General features: G+C 54.5%; 1 protein-coding gene across 1 annotated transcript; it reads left to right on the top strand.

Annotated features, from left to right (window-relative positions):
* The first annotated feature begins 4,154 nt into the window (after positions 1-4,154).
* On the top strand, positions 4,155-21,451 carry SLC35F6 (solute carrier family 35 member F6). Its single transcript, XM_024552550.3, has 6 exons — positions 4,155-4,368; positions 12,872-12,944; positions 13,684-13,855; positions 14,127-14,339; positions 15,046-15,156; positions 16,274-21,451. The coding sequence occupies exons 1-6, from the start codon at positions 4,292-4,294 to the stop codon at positions 16,741-16,743; spliced, it is 1,116 nt and encodes a 371-aa protein (XP_024408318.2). The 5' UTR covers positions 4,155-4,291; the 3' UTR covers positions 16,744-21,451.

Genomic DNA, 21,451 nt, shown 5'->3' with positions numbered 1-21,451 from the left:
AATAATAAATCGTTGTTTGGTATAAGTATATTCCCAAATGATATTGATATACTTGTATTAAAACAATTATTCCTTTTTATTTCTTATCTGAATCAAATTTAAGCGGGAGTCCCTTTTTTATCTGGATCTGACTTGATCCTACGCCCAGAGGACCAAGCCAAACACGGGCTTGGGATCCAGGAACCCACCCCAAGACTAATACATATTAAGAAAGAAAGACAAAGGGGAAAGTTTTAAGAATGACCTTATGAGGGCCTGAAGCTAGAAGGAGCAGGTGACTCCTAATCTAATCCTAGTCAGTCACCATAGAAACAAGCCATAAAATCCACCAGGAAGACCTGGTAAACAATATCACATTCCCTCCCCTGGTTGGGTCCTGTCAGGCCTGGTTTCATTGTCCCAACGTCTCCCCCAGGAGACAGCCAGGACCTACCCTGCCTCCCTCCCTCCCCCCTCGCCCCCCCCCCCCGCCCCCCAGGCCCTGGCTCCTCTTCCCAGCCACAGCCTCCGATGGCTGCCCGGCAGCACCCACAGTGGTGGGAGAGAGAGGCAACTGGATACCCAGTCCTGTGCCAAAGAAAAACCAGAACCAGACAGTAGTTAAAGCGGCAAAAACGATATTGCAGTAGGGGGAAAGAGACCTCAGTCTCTGCAGCGCTATCCAGAGCTCAGTCCCAAATGCGGTCCGTGCATGTATCATTTACGGCCAAATAGCATGGTGGGGAAATCACAAAAAGGAAACATCAGGTAAACATGGCTAAACTGACCCAACAGGATCCACGCTGAAGGCAGGCCGGGGCCATCAGACATCCCCGTGGGGACGGTGGAGGACGGGATAAGAAGGTGATCAGATGTGGAGGGTGAGGGGTCCCAGTTTAAGTGACTTTGCAGGGTTTTTGCTAAAACTGGACTTTATAAGCACACAGACGGGCCGAAGAGAAGGTTCATGAGCTTGACTGAAATTCTGCCAATCAGCGAATCTGTTGCCTGCCCATCACATCCTACCAGGGGAACAGGCTGCGCAGGAGGGAAATGGCCCAAGGACAAACACCAAGCACTTGTTCTAAACAAAACGGGTCTGACTGGACTGTCTCTGTCCTTCCCAGGATAAAATAACCCTCGACTAATCCAGGATGTGATTAAATTGATTGAGAAAATGTTCTGTCTTTCAGACGAGCCACAGGCCGGCAGTAAGCTTTGAATACAAATTCAGGGGTTTGCACGGATGTGTTTTATTTGACTCTGGAAATTAGAGGCTCTTTGGGGAGGAGCATACAGATTTGTTCAAACTGTCCCTGACTTTGGGAGAAAAGGCACTTACACAAGTCGTGAGGAGTGCCCTTTAACGCCCAGGCTGGGATCCTTCCTGAACCGATCCACTAGACCAGCCTTGGCCTCACAGCAACTGAACTAACTCTCCTGTGGGCACCCGCTAGCATTTCCACTTCTGTCCTCCTTCCCTGCGCTCTGTGAACAAGCTGTGAATATTACCCTTCCCATTTCACAAGCAGGAAAGTAGCGCTTTGAGTGAGGAAACCACAGTCACTTTGCTTGAAGTAACAGATCCCTTCCAGCCCAAGGCAGCCCTCTCTCTCTTCCATAGTCTCGACAACTTGCTCAGATGTCATTTCCATGAGTGAAGATTCGGTACTCTTGGGGGAACATGGAGAAATTTCCATCTCTGTCCACCACCCCACCCCTTATGCTCAGTAAGTTTCCTCCCTTTGCTGAAAATTTGCTCCCTTTCACGTAACTCCAACCTTCATGGTCTGCAGGCTCACTGCAGTCCTTAATCAGGACAGTCAGATCTGAGTGGTTAGGAAGCACCACCCGAAGAGGCTGGCCCACCTCTGACCTTCTACACTTGATCTTAGCCAAAAGGCCAGGAAGCAATCCATCTCTGACCTTCTAAAGAGACTCAGCAAGGTCTCGGGTTCGCATTGTGGGCATGTTATTTAATCCAGGAAATCACAGCTTCTAAAATTATGAGGCAAATTTGTATCCAACATATACATTAAGCTCTATCCCTGAATTTAATTAAATAATAACCCAAAGGATTTTGCAAAGCCTGAGTATGAACACACATTCTCTGCTGATCCTTCTCTACTGCTCTCAGAATTCCTGTATCCGGAGGCTGCGAGGCCTTAACCCCCTGCTCGCAGCTACTGAGGACCCTAATGTCAACCCTGATTTTCACCTATAAAGCCCAGTCTAGCCAGGCAGGCAGAGACCGGGAGTGTCACTGTAGGTCATTCCCCATGATGTCCACGTGGTGGTCTTTGCCCCACATGACCCCCTTCTCCACCTGCGCAACTCTGTTCCTCCGTCAAGCCCCTGCTTGAGTCTCCCCTGAACTCCAGTGCACAGGCGGTTGTGAGAACGGAGGCCACCATGGTCAAGCTCCCAGCACAAGCGGGCACAGATGGGGATGCGGGTTCCAACACGGCTCCAATTGTCACTGCCATGCCCTGGCCCCACCTCTCCTGAAGGATCCCATGCCTGTCCCAGCTCTTTCTGCCTCCTCCGCGTTGCTAGGTGATTACCCCTGTGCTCACCCCCTCCTCCATAAAATCCAAAACTCCTTGAGGGCTGTCTTTGGGGTCTCACATCTGGCTCTGGGCCTGGCACTTAATGGGCTACATGTATATTTCCAAACAAACCCTCCTGTCTCCTGGCTCCAGGGATAGCAGTTTGATGAATGGTCAGAACCTGGTAACAAATTAAAATTCATTTTATGATGTGGCTGTAGAGATAGACAAAGACTGTGCTACTAGTGACATCATGTCGGGCTGGTGACACCATCGATCATTAGTAATGTTTACTTCAAGATAGTGCCCTTGGCTTGGACATGGGGGAAGATGGTGCAGAGTCCCACAGAGCGTGTCACAGTGACCTATAGGAACTGCCTCCAGAAGCGATGGGGCTGTCCAGCCGGTGCGGACTGCACCAGCCCACCCAGTGCAACAGACGCTGTGCTTCATTCATCTCTACAGGCCCCAGAGTCTCAGTAATTATTTTTGGATAACTGAATTAATTCCTTTTAAATCACATGAAACTCCTGATATTGCTGAGAACAAGAAGCTCAGAAGAAACCCCCTTCTGAGTCTCCCATTTTCCCCACTGACTTGTGAGAACCGGCTCCAGAGAAGGAAAGTTCCCAGGTGGTCTGCGGGCCAGACACTCCCCAGGCCCACTCGCACCTCTGTGCCATTCCCTCCTCTGGGAACCCCCTTCCCCTGTCTATCAGGTGACCTCCTACACAAGGTCTCCCTGCAATAAAAGGGCCTCATCCATCCCTTGAGGGTTTTTCTGATTCAATATTGGTCATTTTCACAAGTTCAACCTTAGGGTAAGCAGGAAGAATTGGCAGACAGGCCCTATCTGTGCAACTTTAGTAACAAAATCTGCCGTGATGTGGAGGGAAATGTGCCCACTGGGTCTGAAGCAGCTCCTGGAAGGCCCTGGGCTCCAACCTGTGGTGTGACAGGCATGGGGTGCAGACCAGAAACCTGGAGATGAGGCCACAGTGCAGCCGGAGCCTGAAAACTGGGAGTAGGGTTGTAAAAGCCAGAGAGCTTCTGCAAACAGACCTAGGTCTTTCTGCCGCGATGGCCTCTGAGCAGCATCGGGGACTGACGAAGAAGCAGTGGACTGAAGAATCTGCGTGCCACTCCTCATCCCATCATTCACTAGCGTGATCATAAGCAAATCACTTGGCTGCTCTAAATTTCGTTTCCTTAGCTATAATATGGTCTCCCAGGGAGCAGGGACTAGCCTCCTACATGACTTTTCTGGAAGATGTGAGCAACCTCGCGGGCTGGGACCTCTAGGGACAATTCCCAGGCCTCCTGGGAGTTCCCGGGGTTCCATGTGGAGAGGAGATTCCCACGCTGGACATGAACACTTTGTACTTTGCCTGTGACATGATTCAGCTCAACCTCTCTAAACGGTTTACAAAACTCTCTAACATCCAAGATGCATCCTCATTGCATCGTCCCATCAGTTTCTTTTATAAAGGAGGAGGCCTGGCCAGTGGGAAACAGAGCGCCAGGCTCCAGCCCTGGAGAACGTGGGCACCTGGGCTGGGCGAGGTGCCCTACCCGGCGCCCTCCCGGGGCGGGGTGGGGGCGGAGCGAGCCGGCAGGGGGCGGGACCTGCGCGGGTCATGTGACGCCCGGCCCGGAAGCGCTAGCCCAGAGACCCCCGAGTGACCGGGTCAGGGGCAGTAGTTTCGAGTGATCGTGGAGGTCGCGGGGGTCCCTGCAGTGTCGCGCTCCCCTCCTCCGCCGCCATGGCCTGGACCAAGTACCAGCTGTTCCTGGCCGGGCTCATGCTCGTCACCGGCTCCATCAACACGCTCTCAGCAAAGTGAGTTCGTGCCCAGCGGGGAGAGGAGGGGGAGAGGAGGGGGCTCTGCCGGGCCTGCCGCAGCCCAAGCGGGCGCTGGCGACCCCCGCGCACCTTCACCGCCCTACGCCTCTGCTCTCCCCCTCCCAGCTTCACCCGCTCGTCCAGTTTCTCCCGTCGGTTCACTTGGTTTATGTACCATCCAAGGGGTGCGAGGCCTGTAGAACTGCGGAGCGGATTCATGCCCCCATCTGGAGGACCCGAGCCCCGGCTTTGACTCGCTGTGTGCCTGATCCTGACGAGTCACCCTATGCCTCCGCGCCTCAGTTTGCCCATCTTTAAACGGGAGACTTAGACCAGGGTTCCTCTCCAGACCCCTTCATTAGTGGCGTTGGAGGCCCTACCCTCCAGGAGCTGTGGGAGTGGTGGGTGAGGGTGGGAGGAGGCTCCCGGACTGGTGCGCGCAAGCTACAATAGGGAGGCCATGGAAGCCCAGCGATCAGTGAGCGTAGAGAGCTGCAGGGAGCGTAGAGAGCTGCGGCGGCAGAGAAGGGGCTGCCCTATCAGACCCTCACGGAGGAAGGGTTACAGCTGGAGTTTACATATGCGAGGGGGGGGTGTTGGCCGGCCGGGGACATCGAGGCAGGGAAACAGCAAGGCCAGATGACAGTAGATTGTAACTAGCACCAAATGGCCAAGCTGGATTTTATCCCATAATCAAAGAGGCTTTTGAAGGAGGGGAGTATAAGGGGACTAAATGGTAATGGGGAAAAAAAATACAATGCAATAAAGAATTACAATATACAATACAATAAAGATTAAATCAGAGAGAGAGAGAGGCTTTTGAGCAGGGGAGTGTCGTGCTAAGAGTGATATGATGAACCACCTGGTGGTCAAGGTGAAGAGGAGGTTGGTGCAGGGAAAACCACCCCAAGGCTGCTGCATGGTAGATGAGGGGAACTAGGAGGTGGGAAAGGAAGAAGCAGGTGGGAGAGACCAGGTGCAGAATGAAGCTGCAAGGCCTGACCCACAGGCTCAAGAGACAACGGTCTCTCCAGGATTTCTGTCTGAGAGAACAGAAGTGCCATTCACCCCGACAGGGAGGCAGGTGGGCCAGCGGTTCAGCCATGATGTATGAGGGCGCAGTGCTGGTGGAACAGGGAGAACGGTTCTTAGGAGGCTGGGGATTGAGGACCCAGGGCTGTCGTGAGGCTGAGGGACCAAAAGTAGCCTCTTCTCTGTAATGTGCACAGAGGGACCGGGGCCCAGGCGTCAGCCCCTTCCTCTGACAGCTGTTTGCCTCTTTCTCTGCCCCCACCTCAGAGCAGGGCCTTTCCTCCCTCTGCCCACCATCAGAGAGCCCCAGGACCCAGAGCCTGGCCTGTCTCTGAACCGATTCCAAGGCACACATGGAGAACAGTGGAGAGTGGCCTCCCAGTCAGACCTCGCTTCCGCCCAGGCCCTGCCAGGCTCCAGAGCAAAAGGGAGTCACCCTAGTCACTTTCTGGCCTCTGCTCCCTGGCTGGTCCTAACATATTCGTTTTTGAGTCTTTTGTTCCTAGCACACTCCATCAGGGGTGTGAAAAGGCCCAGAAGAGAGGTCAGGGAGAGAAGTATCCTATTCAACTCATCAGACACGTATAGGGGGCCTACAGCGTGTGAGGCCCTGTCTAGACTCAGGGAAGTGGACAAAAGTGACTAAAAAATGGTCCCTGCCTTTGAGATGCTTAGAACGTGAGGTGGAGGAGACAGATGTGTTCACACTTGGCAATGTCCTCCCTTCTGCAAAGGAAGTGGAGCTCTGGCGGGGCCCAACTTCGCTCCGTGTCAGCTGTCTGTGTCTGTCTTGTGCTGGTCTCCTGAGCCCTGCAGCCTCCTGAAGGTCACTCCTGTTGTGAGCCCTTAGCTGCACAGGAGCCTCACCCTGAGGGCCCCTGTCTCCAGTTAGGATCTGAACGAAGCAGAACAAGTCGCTGTCCATCCCTGTAGCATCAGCCAAGATCTCAGTCAAGTGCTTAGAGAGTGGCTGCCAGGGGCCCCGAGGAGAGTTGAGATTGCTAGTTAGTGCTGGGGTAAACTGTAATGACTCAGCTCCTTCCTTAAAAAGCTCCAAACCGGTCAGGTAGGAAGCTAGAGGATCCTCAGCCTCAGGGGGCCTTACCTTGAGAGGCAGGAAAGAGTCTCCCAGGTGGGGACCCAAGCTTTGATCTGTCCTGATAGCCTGATACAGGGCCTCTCGGGAGCCTCCCTACCTGAGATGGGCCCCAGAATAGGACTCTAAATTGTGTTCTAAGGCCAGACTGTGAGAAGGATGCTCTCGGAGAGAAAGAACTTGGGAAAGTGGCTGCGTACATCCTGATAGGAATTCAATATCAGTTTGAAACCACAGTCTGACCCGCAGTTTCTGGCGGGGACAAACAGACAAGAATGCAATCATAGCAAGTGCTAATGAGCTAATACACAGAGCGCTCCGTGTGCCAGGTCCTCCTCTGGCTGCCTGTCCTGTGTTAATTTAATGAATTCCAATAACGACCCTATGAGGTAGATGAACTCGTCGTCCTCGGATGAGGAAACCGGTGTGGAAAGCTGGACTTGCCCAAGTTTAACTCATCTAGAAGGAGTTTATATTTGAGCCTAAATAATCAGCTCTGTCACCCATGCTCTTAATGACCAGCATGGGATGGGGCTGGGGACTCATCTGCTCATTTCTCGAGGCATTTGGAGTTGTTAGAAACATGGAAATCACCCATTCTAACCCCCACAATTTATAGTTGAGTCTCGAGAGAAGTTTCTTTTTGTGACTCCGCTGGCTGGTATCACACAGAGCCTGGACCAGAAGCCAGGGCTCAGTGTTGTCGCCCAGTCCCGTTACTTCCCACTGCAGTACGCTGAGTCCCTCTCCCCTGGGCTTTTCTCTCACGTCTCCCCAGGCAAGGACGGACAGACAGGTGCCCACGGAAGGGGTGATCCTGTAAGTGGCACCTCCCTGCCCTTCTCTCAGAGTGCCCTCCCCCTGAGGATGGGCAGCGAGCCTCTGTCCCAGCCCAGGGCACCCTGCTTGCTTCCCCCTCTAGCCAGAGGCCATGCGAGATTCAGGTACAGAGTCTCTAGGAGCCTCTTGCGGTTCCTTGGCCTGGAAGGTGATCGTGTTTCCCTCCCCGGCTCCTTGGGAGGACGAAAGAGAGTGGATGAGGAAGTGAGTAGGAGCACGAGCTGCTTGCTGTGACCACAGGTCAGCCCTCCGCTGGAGAGGCCACTCTGCCCACTCAGCAGGTTAGGCAGTGCTGCAGGCAGATGGGCCTGCTCTGGCTGGGATAGGGGCGGGCGTCACATACCCACAGGAGGGAAACCCACCAGCAGGCTGCCCCTTTAGCCCCGTCCCTGGGTCTTGGCAGAGGGCCCCTTCCTGTGAAGTGGCTCCTTCTTTCCTTGGCTGCTTTTACCGCAGGAACTTCGGCTGATGTGGCTCCTGGAGACCAAACATTTCACCTTCCTCTGCACCGCTTCGGTCTGTCTGCCTGAACCGGTGCCTGTCCCTGGGGTTGTGCCCATTTCTGGGCCCTGCTCTCCTAAAGCCAATGGGGTTCTGCATGTAAAGAGCCAAGATCAAGTAAGGCTCAGATCTGCTCCTAAACTTCTTCAGGGTGTGAAGCTCACCCAGCCAGGGAGGGGGCATGGGGTGACTTCCCCTCCACCAGTCAGGCCCGCTGGGTCCAGGGACCCTGCCAGGAAAGTGGCAGGAGGCCTGGGACCACTGGGCCTCTATTAAGGAAGAGAGGCTAACTTTTGCCTTGGCTGCTGCCCCCACCCTTGGGTTCCATGAGCTGGCATGGGAAAATTGCTTCAAAGGGTTCCTGGGCCAGCTGGAGAAAGCTGGACATCAGGGTCAGTGCAGGAGAGTGGGAAAAGCCTGAGACCTGGAAGCTGTGGGACCAGATGAGTCACCGGGCCTCTGCAAGCCTCAGTTTCATCTGTAAAATGGGCGTGGCTTCCCACCTCTTCCCCAGACACAGGTTAAGATCTACTGAGGAAGGTTTTCTCATTGCACTTAGACAGGAGAGGGCTCGTCCTCATTTAGCACCACAAAAGCCAGGGCTGCCCTGGAGAGTGGAGCAGCCCTGCTGCAGATTCTGCTGTGGGAGAAAGGAGCTGACTCACTGGGCCTGACAGGCCGGGCACTCGAGAGGAAATGGCAGAGATTCTGCGGGGAATGGCCACACGGCCAGCAAGTCTGAGGCAGCCACATCATCCACTTCCTCCGTTTCAGTCCAACACCCCGTCCCACGTACAGATACTTTCCACTCTCAGAATGCTGAGCTTTGAGTTTGCCTGGGCAGGGATATGTATAGTGACTCACCCCGCATCAAGGGGAGCCCACCCCAGCCTGCCCTGGAGACCGTGGCTTTTGCCTAGATCCAGTATCTACAGAGAATTGGCTGGGGAGGCGGGGGACAGGCATCTGCAGAGCTGACCCCTCCCCATCTCAGCCAAGGAAGGTGAGGGCGTGGAGCTGGAGGCGGAGACTCCTGGGCACTGGCCTTTCTGGGCACCTCACAAGCCTTGTCCCTCATCCCTGTCTGGTCCCTCATCTGAGTAATAAGGAGCTGCACAACAGGGCGTGATGGCTGAGTTTCTCTTCCTCCTGCAGCACTTTGCGGCTCTGTGGACCTGCTGGGGCAGTAGCTGGAGGCCTTCCAGCCACCTCTGCCTCAGCCAGAGGGTAGGTCCCAGAGAATGGCTGCTCTCCCGGAAGCCTCCAGGCTGGAGCCGAGCCTGACTTGGCACAAGGGGCCGTGGCTGCTGCTCCAGGGAGGGAAACAGGGAGGAGGGGCAGAAAAGAACTTCGATTGACCACCTGCCATGTTCCAGGTCTTCTGTATCTTATTTTATTTATTACTTTTGACACTTCATCAGTGTTATCCCCATTTTATGGGTAAGAACACTATAACTGGTCCAGCCTATGAGGCTCAAAATCAGCTTTCCACGTAGCCTGGATATAAATTCAAGCACATGGGTTTGGGCCTGATCTGCCTGTTGTTGACTGTATGAGCCTGAACACACCTCTCTCCACCCTTCCACCCCTCACCTCGAAGTCCCCATCTGTCAGATGAGGATCCCTGAAGTGAGGCTTAAACCAGAGAACCCACATGAGGTGCTCAGCACAGGCCTGGCACAAAGTCAGTACCCAGTGAATCCTCTGTTTATCAAAACATTTTAGTGACAAGTTTTGCAAATGGCCAAGTGCTATCCCACCTTGGGGGTCATTGCTGTCATCCCCAGATGGGCTGGGACTGGATTTTGGCCCTTGTTCTGTCTGTGTCGCCCGAGGTCCCTCTGTGCCACACAATGAACTAAAGTCTGTCTCAGGGCCAGGAGAGAGGCCTGACTCCTCCCAGAGTGCCTGCTGGCCTGATCTCCTCCCTGGCCTGACCTGCTCTCTGGCCCGAAGAGAGGCTGGGGAGGGCAGACTCTCCAGATGACACCTAATCCGTCGGGCCGTACACTGGCCCCAGGTGCTCAGATACAAAAAGACTCCTTTTCCCTAGCTGGGAATGCTGCCAGCCCCACCCTGTTCAGGCAGACCTACCCCTTGGAGAAGACTGCCCTTTGGGGTAGAAGGAAGGGAGCTCAGCACCAACCCTATAGCCAGCCCCCCACACAGTGTCCCACCCTGGGAAAAGACAGGCTCAGCTTTGTCCTACTAGCAGGGGACACCTCAGACCAGGTGGGAAATTAGGACTCATCAGACATTGCCTCTGGACACTATGTAGTATCTGCCTGTTTGCTTGGAGGAATCTGGAAGTCTCGTTCATTCAACCAAAAACTGTTTGAGCTTCTGTATAGCAATGTGCCAGAAGCAGGGGCTTGAGCGATATGGAAGCTGCTGGGTGCCGAACTCACACTCTCAGGTGACGGACTGTGGAGCCAGAAAGTGACACAGATGTGAGTTGTCATTACTGGCAGCTGTGTAGGCAGTAGTTGTGGGGGGGTCTGGCAGGTGGATCTACCACTAGATCTGGGGGTCTTCTTGAGCTTGCCAATCCCTGCTCTGGAATGAGCAGGTGAGGAAGGGGCTCCATAGCTACCCACTGGCCTTATGGACTTGGCAGGACCTCCCTTACCCCTCCTGGAGGAGCCCTGGCTCCAGCCCCAGGAATCCCACCTCTCTGACCTGCTCACTTGCTCCCGGGAAGTTGGCTCTGTGCCCTTGGTGAAGTTTGCACTCTTTGCTTCTCCTGTTTGGCTCAGTTGCCTCGCCCAGGCCACCCAGGGGGCAAAAGCAAGCCTGGTTGTAAAGCAGGCCTGTGCTGAGCCACAGTTTGTCTGTGGCCCCCACCCACATCCCATGCCCTTCCTGGGGATCTAAGAGTGAGAACCTGTAGCAGATCAGGCAGCAGTGAGACCCCAGAGAGCAGTGGTTTCATTCCATAGGGAGGGCTTCCTTTCTCCATTGGTCCGGAGGCTGGTTTTAGCCTGGTCCCCTGACCAAGATTTCTCTCCGCCTTCCCAACCAGTCCTATCAGAACTCCCTGCCCTGAAGCTCTCCTTTGGGCGTCATCATTCCCAAGGACCACGACCCCTCCTAACTGCCCCTCTCACTCCACATCTCAGGGAGTGGGTGGGGGTCTCCCTCGGTGAGATAAGCCTTAGCCCTGTTTGTTGACCTCCCTGGGAAGTAGGTGTTCAGATCTCTGAGTAGATGGAGTCTCCCCTTCACAGGTCTGTGCTACCCTCTCGGTTGGCCAGGAGCTCCACCACCACTCAGCCCACCCCTCCTGCTGCCAGCATCTGGGCATCACACCCTTGTCTTGGGCCGGGGGAAAGAGCCTCCTGTTCCCCTCCCCAAACGCTGGGCACAGAGAAGCGAGGACATTTCTAGACAGGATGTTTGTCAAACCCAGACCCTAACTGCTTGGCACAACCAGTGGCCCATGCTTGGGGCTCTGTGGGGACACAAAGCAGAAGGCATCGCTGCCCTTCAGGAGCTCAGGCTTGTGCAAAGCTGACTGGAGCAGGGCTGGGCACTACAGTGTGACTGCCCTTGACAGATGTGTAAGAGGAAGAGGTCCTGACTCCTTCATTTAGAGACAGCCGCTGCCTGTTGCAGGGTGCTGCGGACGGAGCAGGTCAGTGCCCACAGGAAGCCGCCGGGGTCTGCGTAGACTGGAGTCAGCAGTGTGACACTGTTGAAATTGTATCAACTGACGAGTCAGTGGACACCGTCAAAGTCATGTCAACTGACCAGGACATCCAACATGAGGGAGGAGCCAGATCACATGCCCTGGGCCCTGGGCCTGGGCCCACCAGAGCGCTTCCAAAAGTCGGCAGCCAGGGAAGTGAAAGGTTAGGAAGGGCTGGGGCTGTTTAGCCGGGAGATGAGAAGATTCAGAAGGTGCAAAGCCTCCAGATATCTGAAGGGCTTTGAAATGAAAGCGATCAGACTAAACCACAGGGCCACAACAGAGCCCAGCAAAAATGAAGCTTAGGGGCGGAGCTTTGGCGCACAGGTGGCGGACGATGCATCCTGTTGGTGGTAGCTGTGCCGTGAAGGGTGCTGGGCCTGTGTGTGGGGAAGCGTGCCATAATCAGTTGTGCCGTCTGCCGGGGTGCTGGCAGGGAGGCCACTCCACTGGTGCCAGATACGTGCCACCTGCTTTACAGTCTGCACTAGAAAGACCCTCCAAACCCTTCAGGTTACATGAAGATGACCAGGTGGTCTGTGTCAGGCAGTCATTTCCCAGGGCCCGGGTGCCCTTGTAGACCTGTGGCTCTTGATATTTTTGTGCCATGTGGTCCCTTTGATCATCTGGTGAAGCCGAAAGTAGTGTTTTAAAAGATGCAAATATCCCTGGCTGGTGTGGCTCAGTGGATTGAGTGCCAGCCTGTGAACTGAAGGGTTGCTGGTTCGATTCCCAGTCAGGGCACATGCCTGGGTTGTGGGCCAGGTCCCCAGTAGGAGGCACATGAGAGGCAACCACACAGTGATGTTTCTCTCTAAACAAAAAATAAATAAATCTTTTTTTAATGTGCAAATAAAAGACTGCAGATTATAGAAATACAGTTATCAAAACATTAAAAAGTCAGATTTGTGATGTAGTAATATATGTGTTTATACACTTTGTAACACATAAAATTATAAGCAGTGAGTCTAATTACTGTATTTTGGAGCCATGATGAGTGTAAATGGTACTTCACAATATCTGCAACGACTCTGATGTGATAATGAGAATAGCTGTGATTTCTGTGTTACAAAGTCGCAGGCCTGCAACAGTGCATCCATCATTTGAGGGAATGCTTAATTTCAGTTAGAGGTTCATAACATTTCAGCTAAAGGTCCCCAGGCTCCCACATTCTAACCACGATCCCAGTTGAAAGCTGCTTGCCATGGAGACTGCCCCTTTGAGAGGGAACCCCACTCTGGGGCAAGTCCCCTAAGCGTGGCCTCTTGGCATCGAAAGGAGCGAGCTTGTCCACAGGCACCCGCGGCACCACGGGTTTGACCTTCTCTCTCTGTCTGCTGCAGGTGGGCAGACAACTTCATGGCCCAGGGCTGCGGCGGAAACAAGGAACACAGTTTCCAGCATCCCTTCCTCCAGGTATCTACCGAGTCCCTCCCACCTCCTGTCTCCCAGGCCTCAGGCCAGGGGCCCCAAAGGCCCTGCTGTTTCCTGACGTACAAGTGTAGTCCTCCCTTGCTCCCAGAAGAGCTACCCGCTCCTCTCTCTCCCTTCCCAGAACAGAGGCCAGAGAGTGAGTGGCCCTGGAAGGGAGCAGGGCACAGTCCTCTGTGAGAGGCCTGAGTGAGCAGTCATGCCCTGGGCTCCGTGAGGCCAGCCCGCACCACGTGTAAGTCAGGACACATTTGGAAAGCATCAACCCGCATAGCCAAACCTGCTCTCCACCCACTGGGAGCCCGGGCCCCGCCGGAACAGGGCAGGCACCACAAACAGGAAGCACCTCGCTGCTCATCTGGGAAGTGGGAGACCCACATTTCAGCCCAGCTCTGCCAGCAGCTTGCTCTGTGATCTTGAATAAGTTCTTGAGCCTCTCTGGGCCTCAGTTTCTCCATCTGGAACTTGACCTGGGGTTGACCTAGGTCGATGGTTTTCAGACGGGGCCCTACACAGCCTTAGGGTTTGTGTCAAGATGTTAAGGGGCTTCGGGACAGACCCAGGAGGCAGCCTCTGGCCTCCTGCACTCAGCAGCTTTGCTTTTGCCTGTTGTTTGTGTTAGGGTTATAGGTAAGCTCTCGTTTGAAGAAAAGCTATGTTAAAAATGTTTTGTTAAAGGTGATCCTCCTTCCAGCTCTAAACTCCTCGGGCTCTGTCCCTGCAGGCCGTGGGCATGTTCCTGGGGGAATTCTCCTGCCTAGCTGCCTTCTACCTACTCCGGTGCAGAGCTGCGAGGCACCCAGATGCCAGCGTGGATCTCCAGCAGCCCTTCAACCCCCTTCTTTTCCTGCCCCCGGCCCTTTGCGACATGACCGGGACCAGCATCATGTATGTGGGTAGGTAGCCAGGCCAGGCCAGGCACAGTAGGGCTCCGTGAGGCCCATGATCCACAGGGGCCACTGATGAAGCAGTCACCCCCACCCCAACCCCCAGCTCATCTTCACCTCACCCCTGCCTGCCCATCTCCCACAGGCGTTCACAGGTCACATTCACCCAAGATTTACCGAGCGCGGACACTGTGGGAAGCGCGTCTTCGGCCCTGAGAACACCTCGGTGCACACGGCCTCGGCCCCCGGGAGCTAATGTCCGGTGTCTGTCCTCTCCTAGCCCTGAACATGACCAGCGCCTCCAGTTTCCAGATGCTGCGCGGGGCGGTGATCATCTTCACAGGCCTGTTCTCAGTGGCCTTCCTGGGGCGGAGGCTGGTGCTGAGCCAGTGGCTGGGCATCCTCACGACCATCGCGGGGCTGGTGGTAGTGGGCCTGGCCGACCTCCTGAGCAAGCATGACGACCAGCACAAGCTCAGCGAAGTGATCACAGGTGTGGCCGGTGGTGGGAACCCCGGGGCTGCCCTTCTTGTCCTGTCCTCTCTAGGAGCCCAGCACAGAGTCAACAACAAACTTTGACAAGCTCTGCTGTTGGCCAAGCCCTGGGTGGGGGCATGCGCCTGCTCTCAGGCTGAGTGTGGGAGTGACAGGAGGCCCCGGAGGCCAGAGGAGCAGAGGGCTTGTGCTGTGAGGGACCCTCTGCACACAAACCCCTGCATTTGGGAGAGGAGAGAGACGAACATTTATCGAGCACTTCCTAAGGGGCCAGCTTGCCCCCCAGCGCTGTGTGTGTCTTCACAGTCATCCCAACCCCTGAAAGAAGGCAGCGCAGCCTGTTTTGCAATGAGGTGACTGCCCTGGTCACTCAGAGATAGGATTAAACCAGCAATGTCTGTCTCCAGGCCTGTGCTGCTCAGAAGGCCCGCTTACCCCTCTGTGCAGGCCTCTGGACCCTCTGGGGCCTCCGTCCAGAGCGCGTGACAGTGTCTGCCGTGTCCTCCTGCTGCACCGTCGGGGGCCACGAGATGGCGCGTGAGGGCAGCCATGACTGTGCGGTGCCTACAAAAGTCAGAGGCTGTTGTTGCGTCCCCATGGGAGCTGTCTCCCCTCGGCGTTGGGCCTGCCACCCTGCCAACAGCCCCGGGGCCTTGCTGTGTCCCTGCCTCCCTCACCCCGACCCGGTTGGTCCTTTCCCACAGGGGACCTGCTCATCATCATGGCCCAGGTCATCGTCGCCATCCAGATGGTGCTAGAGGAGAAGTTCGTCTACAAGCACAACGTGCACCCGCTGCGGGCTGTCGGCACTGAGGGTGCGTGAGCATGGGGGCTGGGGCTGGGCACTGGCCAGGGGGAGCACTGCAGGGGAGCACGGGGCTGAAGATGAATTAGTGGTAAGCCGCTCTCTGGAGCTGACCCACAAGAAGGGACCAAGCAGTGCGTTCGAGCGCAGACCACTTGTACTCAAGTGGTGTCTCACCTGCCAGGCATAGCTGAGTGTCCTGGGTCAGGGAGGTGGCATTTGAGCTGCAGTCTCCACAGGCAGAGTGGGAAGGAGGGAACTCCAGGCAGAGCGGAGACATGGACGCGAGTGTGGAAGCTAGTGAGGAATCCTTTGGGTGAGATGCAGCTTTGATGCCTTGGGAAATGATCGGGTCAAGGTCATATGGTGGAGAACCTGGAACATCAGGCAAGTGGATTTAGACTTTAAGTGACGGACAGGGAAGAATCATCACAGGTTTTTGAGTAGGGAAATCCCTACGAAAATTATGCTTTAAAACTATGAGACTAGCAGGGAGGATTAGAGCAGAGCTATGAAGCGTGGCCTGTGGGCGGACCAGGGAGTTGTTTGTGCCTGGGCCGCAGTGAGCTGACAGCTGTGGCAGAATGTTAATCAACTAACTCAGTGACATCTGCAAGTGTACTGTTTGTTTCTGCTCATTTCTTTTTCTACAAGACTTTCTGAATGAAGCAGTGCGTTGATTTACATTCCGGTTCAGCTCCTTGTCACAGACCAGTGACTCCGAATGAGAGAGCTGTGTTTTTCCACACTGGTGGGCACTGTAGTGGTGATAGCCAGCAATTCTCTTTTAAGCGAATAGACTAGAATGTAAAAGTATCAGAGAGCAGTGTGCATTGTAGGGGTAGCTCTGTTTTGTGAAAGCATGCGTGTGCGTATGTTCCTGTGCACACGTACACTGGTCCCACTATAAATGTACTTCTTAGTCCTGGTCCAGTCAGAAAGGTGGACTGATGTGCAGAAGGGGCAGCTAGAGCCCATTCGGCTCCAGGACCATGCCAGGTGCTAGTGGGAGGTGCTAGTGGGAGGGCCACTAGGAAGGGGTGGCAGCAGGGCCTTGCTGGCCCCCATGTGCTGGGAGTCAGGGCCAAACAGAGAGCGTGACATGCATGCTGCCTCCTCTCCCGCAGGCCTCTTTGGCTTCGTGATCCTGTCCCTGCTGCTGGTGCCCATGTACTACATCCCTGCCGGCTCCTTTAGTGGAAACCCTCGAGGGACCCTGGAGGATGCTCTGGACGCCTTCTGCCAGGTGGGCCGGCAGCCGCTCATCGCCCTGGCTCTGCTGGGCAACATCAGCAGCATCGCCTTCTTCAACTTTGCGGGCATCAGCGTCACCAAGGAGCTGAGTGCTACTACCCGCATGGTGCTGGACAGCCTGCGGACCGTCGTCATCTGGGCACTAAGCCTGGCCCTGGGCTGGGAGGCCTTCCACTCGCTGCAGATCCTCGGCTTCCTCATCCTCCTGATGGGCACGGCCCTCTACAACGGGCTGCACCGCCCGCTGCTGGCCCGCCTGTCCCGAGGCCAGCCCCCAGCAGACGAGGGGGAGCGAGAGAGACTGCTGGATGCCTCTCGGACTCCCATCAATGACGCCAGCTGAGCCTCCTGCGGGGCCTCCGCTGCCGCCTGGATGTACCTTGTTCACCCTGAGGCTGAGGCCACACGGGCTAGTGAGCCTCGAGATCCCCGTCCCCAAGGTCTCGCCCTGCCCCTCCCCACAGACCCCCAGACAGCTGCCACCACAGAAGATGATGGGCACCCAAGTCCTCCTTTGTCACCATCTCCTGCGGAAAGGTGTTACCCAGCCCCCACGGGCCTGAGTCCAGGGACTGACCCCACCAAGCTCCCCCGAGTCCTCTAGGCCCCCGTGGCTGCACTAGAGCAAAATCACAAAGTGGAATTGCAGGAACTAATAACCCCAGGGATTTCTAAATCAAGCCAAAATTGATTCTCCAAAAAAGAGAGGTCAGCGAGCAAATTCAAAGGAAAACGAAGTACCGTACTTTTTTAAACTTACAAGATACCCCTATCCCTGCCCGGAGCCCTGGAGTTCGCTGGCTCATTGCTCCCCTGCCCACGGCCTTGTCGCTCTGGGCCTTGGTGTCCTGCTCTGAAAAGCAGATGGTATCAACACTGGCTTCGGCACCTTCCAGCCCAGTTGGGCCCATTCTGTGGGCCTGTTTTTTACCAACCTGAGAAAGGAGCAGCAGCCCCTGTTTACTGGCAGCTCCTCTCTGCCCACAGTGCGTGCCTCCTCCCCAGGCTTGTTTTGGTGGCGGGTGTCCTTGCTCACGCACCTCAGGGCCTCCCTTCCGGGAGGAGATGTTAGGGGAATTCCAGGCAGCCCTTGATGGCAGCTTTTACGAACTCTGCACCTTCCACTTTAAAGGTGAGGAAACTGACGCCCAAAATTATAAGTTGTTTGGCAAGAGGGGTGTCCTGCACTGGGCTCTGGCCACATAGCCACATGATCCTGCCACAGGCTGGGACCTAGAGCACACTGGTTCTCAGCCCCACCCCCAGCAACCTGATCCTGTAGAGCACCCTCCAGGGTGATGGATTGCCCAGGATTCCACCATTCAGAGTAACTCTGGTATCCTAGGCATTATATGAAGTGCTTGACTTTCATTCTGTTGCGTAACTACCTGCACAGGTGGGTGCAGATGAGGAATCCGTGGCCCAGAGAAGGTTAAATGACTTCCTTGTGGAGCAGGTATTCAAGAAAGGTTTGCCTGACTCCCAGTCTGTAGCCCCGCCTACTGCACTGGTCTCACTGGGTCTTTGGGGGAGTTCCCTGTGGCTGGGACAGAAACGTCATGAGCTGCTGTCCTCCCAGTAATTCCCCTGCCCCCCAAGAGGGCCCTGGCACCAGGGACCCCAGGGAGCTGAGTATTCCTCATTATGTGGCAGTTTCTGGAGCCTCAGGCCATTTCCTGGGCAGCTCGTTCTTAAAACACCAAATGCCTTCCTTAGAAAAGGTTCTGGGGGAAGGGATCTCTGACAAGCAAAACCCTCAGGCTGTGTGGGAACCCAGCAGGTTATTAAAGTTTGTGGGGACAAGAGGGTCTTCCATCCCACCAGCTCCGGGCCCCGGGGGCCCCTGAGCGTCTCTGGGCCAAGGAGTGTGTCACAGGAAGGAGGAAATACAGCTGCCTTGTCCAAAGCACTGCCTTAGGGTGTTGTTTTGAGGCTCTATGTTAAAAAAGGGAAATTGGCAGTACAGACTTCTCTTTAACGAGGAAAGGAGTGCCAGGGCTGGGACAGTCCTGGGCGTCGCCTCTAGAATGTCGCTGGAAAAGCCATAATGTACCAAAGTGTGGAAATCACCCCTCATACATTATTCAGATGAAGAAAGTAACGCCCAGGGAGAGAAAAGAACTTCCCAAGGTCACACCGCCAGAGACGGCAAAGCCACATGCCCGGTTCAGCCCTTGCCCATCCCTTTGTGCCACAGGGAGCGTGGCCAGGAGCCTGTGCCTCAGCTGAGCACACCGCTCAGGGGTGTTAGGGGAGCACTGGGCCTGTATTTGAGTGCCGCCATGGGGGACTGTGTGGATTTCAACATTGAAGGTTTGGGTGGGGTGGTTATCATGGGACTTGAGGGGTGGCAGAGCATGGGGAGGGGGATCACCCCATCAGGCCGGCCACCAACTCCGGCAGATCACTTTACCTCCTGGAGCTGTGGGTCTTCACGTCTCTGAAATGGAGAAGCCAGCCCCCATCCGGCAGGGTGAGCATGGAAATTACCTAAGATTAATAAATTGCGGGGGCTTGTAAAGGTCAACACACGTGGGGTGTCCTGTAAGGCTGTGCTGTCCACCAGGGGTCTGTTGGGCACTGAGGTCCCTGCTGAGCACACGGTGTGTCAGCTTTGCTCAGAAGACATGTTTCATTTTACACACCCTCGTGTAGTAGAATACAAAATTCACAGATTACAGGATAAAATAGAAGACTTTACGCTGGCAGTAGGTACCCTTCCAACCCCCCGGGGACATGTTCACTCCATTCCTTTGTCCGGGGTGCTGTGGAGGGCGAGTTCGAGAAGCTGTGCTGTGTCGTGCCGGTCACGTGGGCAGGAGGGTGAGGACCCCCACTCTCCGGCTGAGTCTGGAGGGCTGTGGGGACATCTGTAGCTGTAGTCCTACCACTCTGAGTGGAGGGAGGAGGCCCAGAACGGCGGAAGTTTAGCGTGGAGGCCCTGAGCCCCTAAGTCAGAATCGACCAATAGACTTCTGTAAACGTTGGTTCAAACACAGTGTAATTTAAACCTTCCATATTGTAGTGAACTGACCAGGCCCTCACAGGGTGGCCCTGGGGCTTCCTGCAGGACTGCCCTCCAGGCCCTAGGATACCCCTCGGGCTCCTCTCCCCGGAATCTGCCCACAGGGCAGAAATTTAGGACCCTGCCAAGTTCTGTTTGCCTTCACTTTGTCCAAAGGTCTCTGCGTAGTTTAAGCAAACAGTCCAGGCGGTCAGAGCTCTGACCCCTGATGAGGAGGCAGAGGACTGGAGCAAAGGGTCACGTGGTAGAGGGGAAAGAAACAGGATCAGGAGTCAGAGCTGTGACCTCAGCCCCGCCTCTACCTTGACTGGGTGACCCTTGGACAAGTCATGTTCCCTCTCAAGACCTGGGCTACCCAAAAAGGCGATGTTCCCAGCATTCCTAAATGTGTTCATCTCCCAAGCCGCTTGCAGACCAGTATCACCCTTTCATGTTTGCCTTGGTTTAGAGACCGTCTGGCCTTTTGTTGACTACATCCTCCAAAGCCCAAAGTCAGCTGGGCATTCTCTCTGTAGCCACGAGAGTTCATAAATCACCCTTGTTCTTTAAGAACTCTTGTCCAAAAAAGATTTTAATGAGGAATTTCTGTCCCAGAATCCAGCAAACTTTATTGGGAACTGTTGTGCTCTTTGATGTGGATCCATCAGAGAAAACGGGAGAGACAGATGTGTAAAGTAGGAACTCCAGCACGGCCTGCCGTGCAGTCAGAGGCGTTTGCACGGGGCGCGGCGGAGGTGGTACAGGAGAGATCAGCCACCTGCCTGGAACTCCTAGAGCTCCACCGAGCTGGGTGCTGAAGGATGGGCAGGTGGTGTGGGGGGAGGGAAAGAGGAAGTATTTCAGGAGGAGGGAACAGCTTGTAAAAAGCACAGAAACGTGTGTCACAGGTGATGTATTCGAGAACTGCAGGCAAGTAGACTGGTACGCCTGGCAATAAGTGGCCCGAGTGGGGCAGGTGCCCGGACAGAGCTGTGCCTTTTGGGCTTTGCTGAGGCATTAGGACTCTGCAGACTAGGGTGCCCAGGAAAGTTTTAGGTAAGGGAGGGACATGATCCAAATTAGCTGTTTGGGAAGGTCATCCTGTGATAGGGAAACAGATTTGGCTAGCGTTAGGAAGTACTAAAGGCCAGTAAGATCACCAATAATTAATTAGGGTCTAGACTATGGACATGGTGGGGAGGATGAACAGAAGAGCCATTCAAGAAGACTGACCTTTTAGAGCCTTGCTTGGAGGACCTTCTGTTGTGTAAGGCAGTGATTTTCAACTGGTGTATGCAGAGTTTTTAAAATACGCAATGCCTGACTAGTCAGGGGCACTGACCTCTTTTCCTTTAGATTGTCACGTAAAAAAATGACAACAGCCAATACAAGAATAGCCATCCAGTGTGAACGAATCAAAATTGTGTCTTTTTTTTTGTCAGATCTGCAAATAATATGTTCACTGATGTGCCACAGAATTTTAGTAATTAGTTCACATGTGCCATGAGATGGAAGCGGTTGGAAAATTGCTGGTGTAAGGACATTATGCTGAGTGAAATATGTTCGTTCAGAGAAAAACAAATACAGTATGATCACTCTTCTATGTGAAATCTGAAAAAAAAAAAATCCCTACCCTGGCCCGGTGGCTCAGTTAGTTGGAACATCATCCCGTACACCAAAAGGTTACGGGTTCAGTTCCCAGGTGGGTGCCTATGGGAGGCAACTGATCTATGTTTCTCTTGCACGTTGATGTTTCTCTTCCCGTTTTCCTCTCTCTAAAATCAATATACAGCCCTGGCTGGTGTGGTTCAGTGGATTGAGTGCCGGCCTATGAACCTAAAGGTTGCTGGTTCGATTCCCAGTCAGGGCACATGCCTGGGTTGTGGGCCAGGTCCTCAGTAGGGGGCTCGAGAGAAGCAACCACACATTGATGTTTCTCTCCTTTTCTTTCTCCCTTCCTTCTCCTCTGTCTAAAATAAATAAATAAATAAAATCTTTAAAAACATAAAATCAATAAACATATCCTCGAGTGAGGATTTTTTTTTAA

Source organism: Desmodus rotundus, chromosome 5 (assembly GCF_022682495.2).
Source record: "Desmodus rotundus isolate HL8 chromosome 5, HLdesRot8A.1, whole genome shotgun sequence".
NCBI classification, from domain to species: Eukaryota; Metazoa; Chordata; class Mammalia; order Chiroptera; family Phyllostomidae; genus Desmodus; species Desmodus rotundus.
This window is presented reverse-complemented; position numbering and strand designations above follow the sequence as displayed.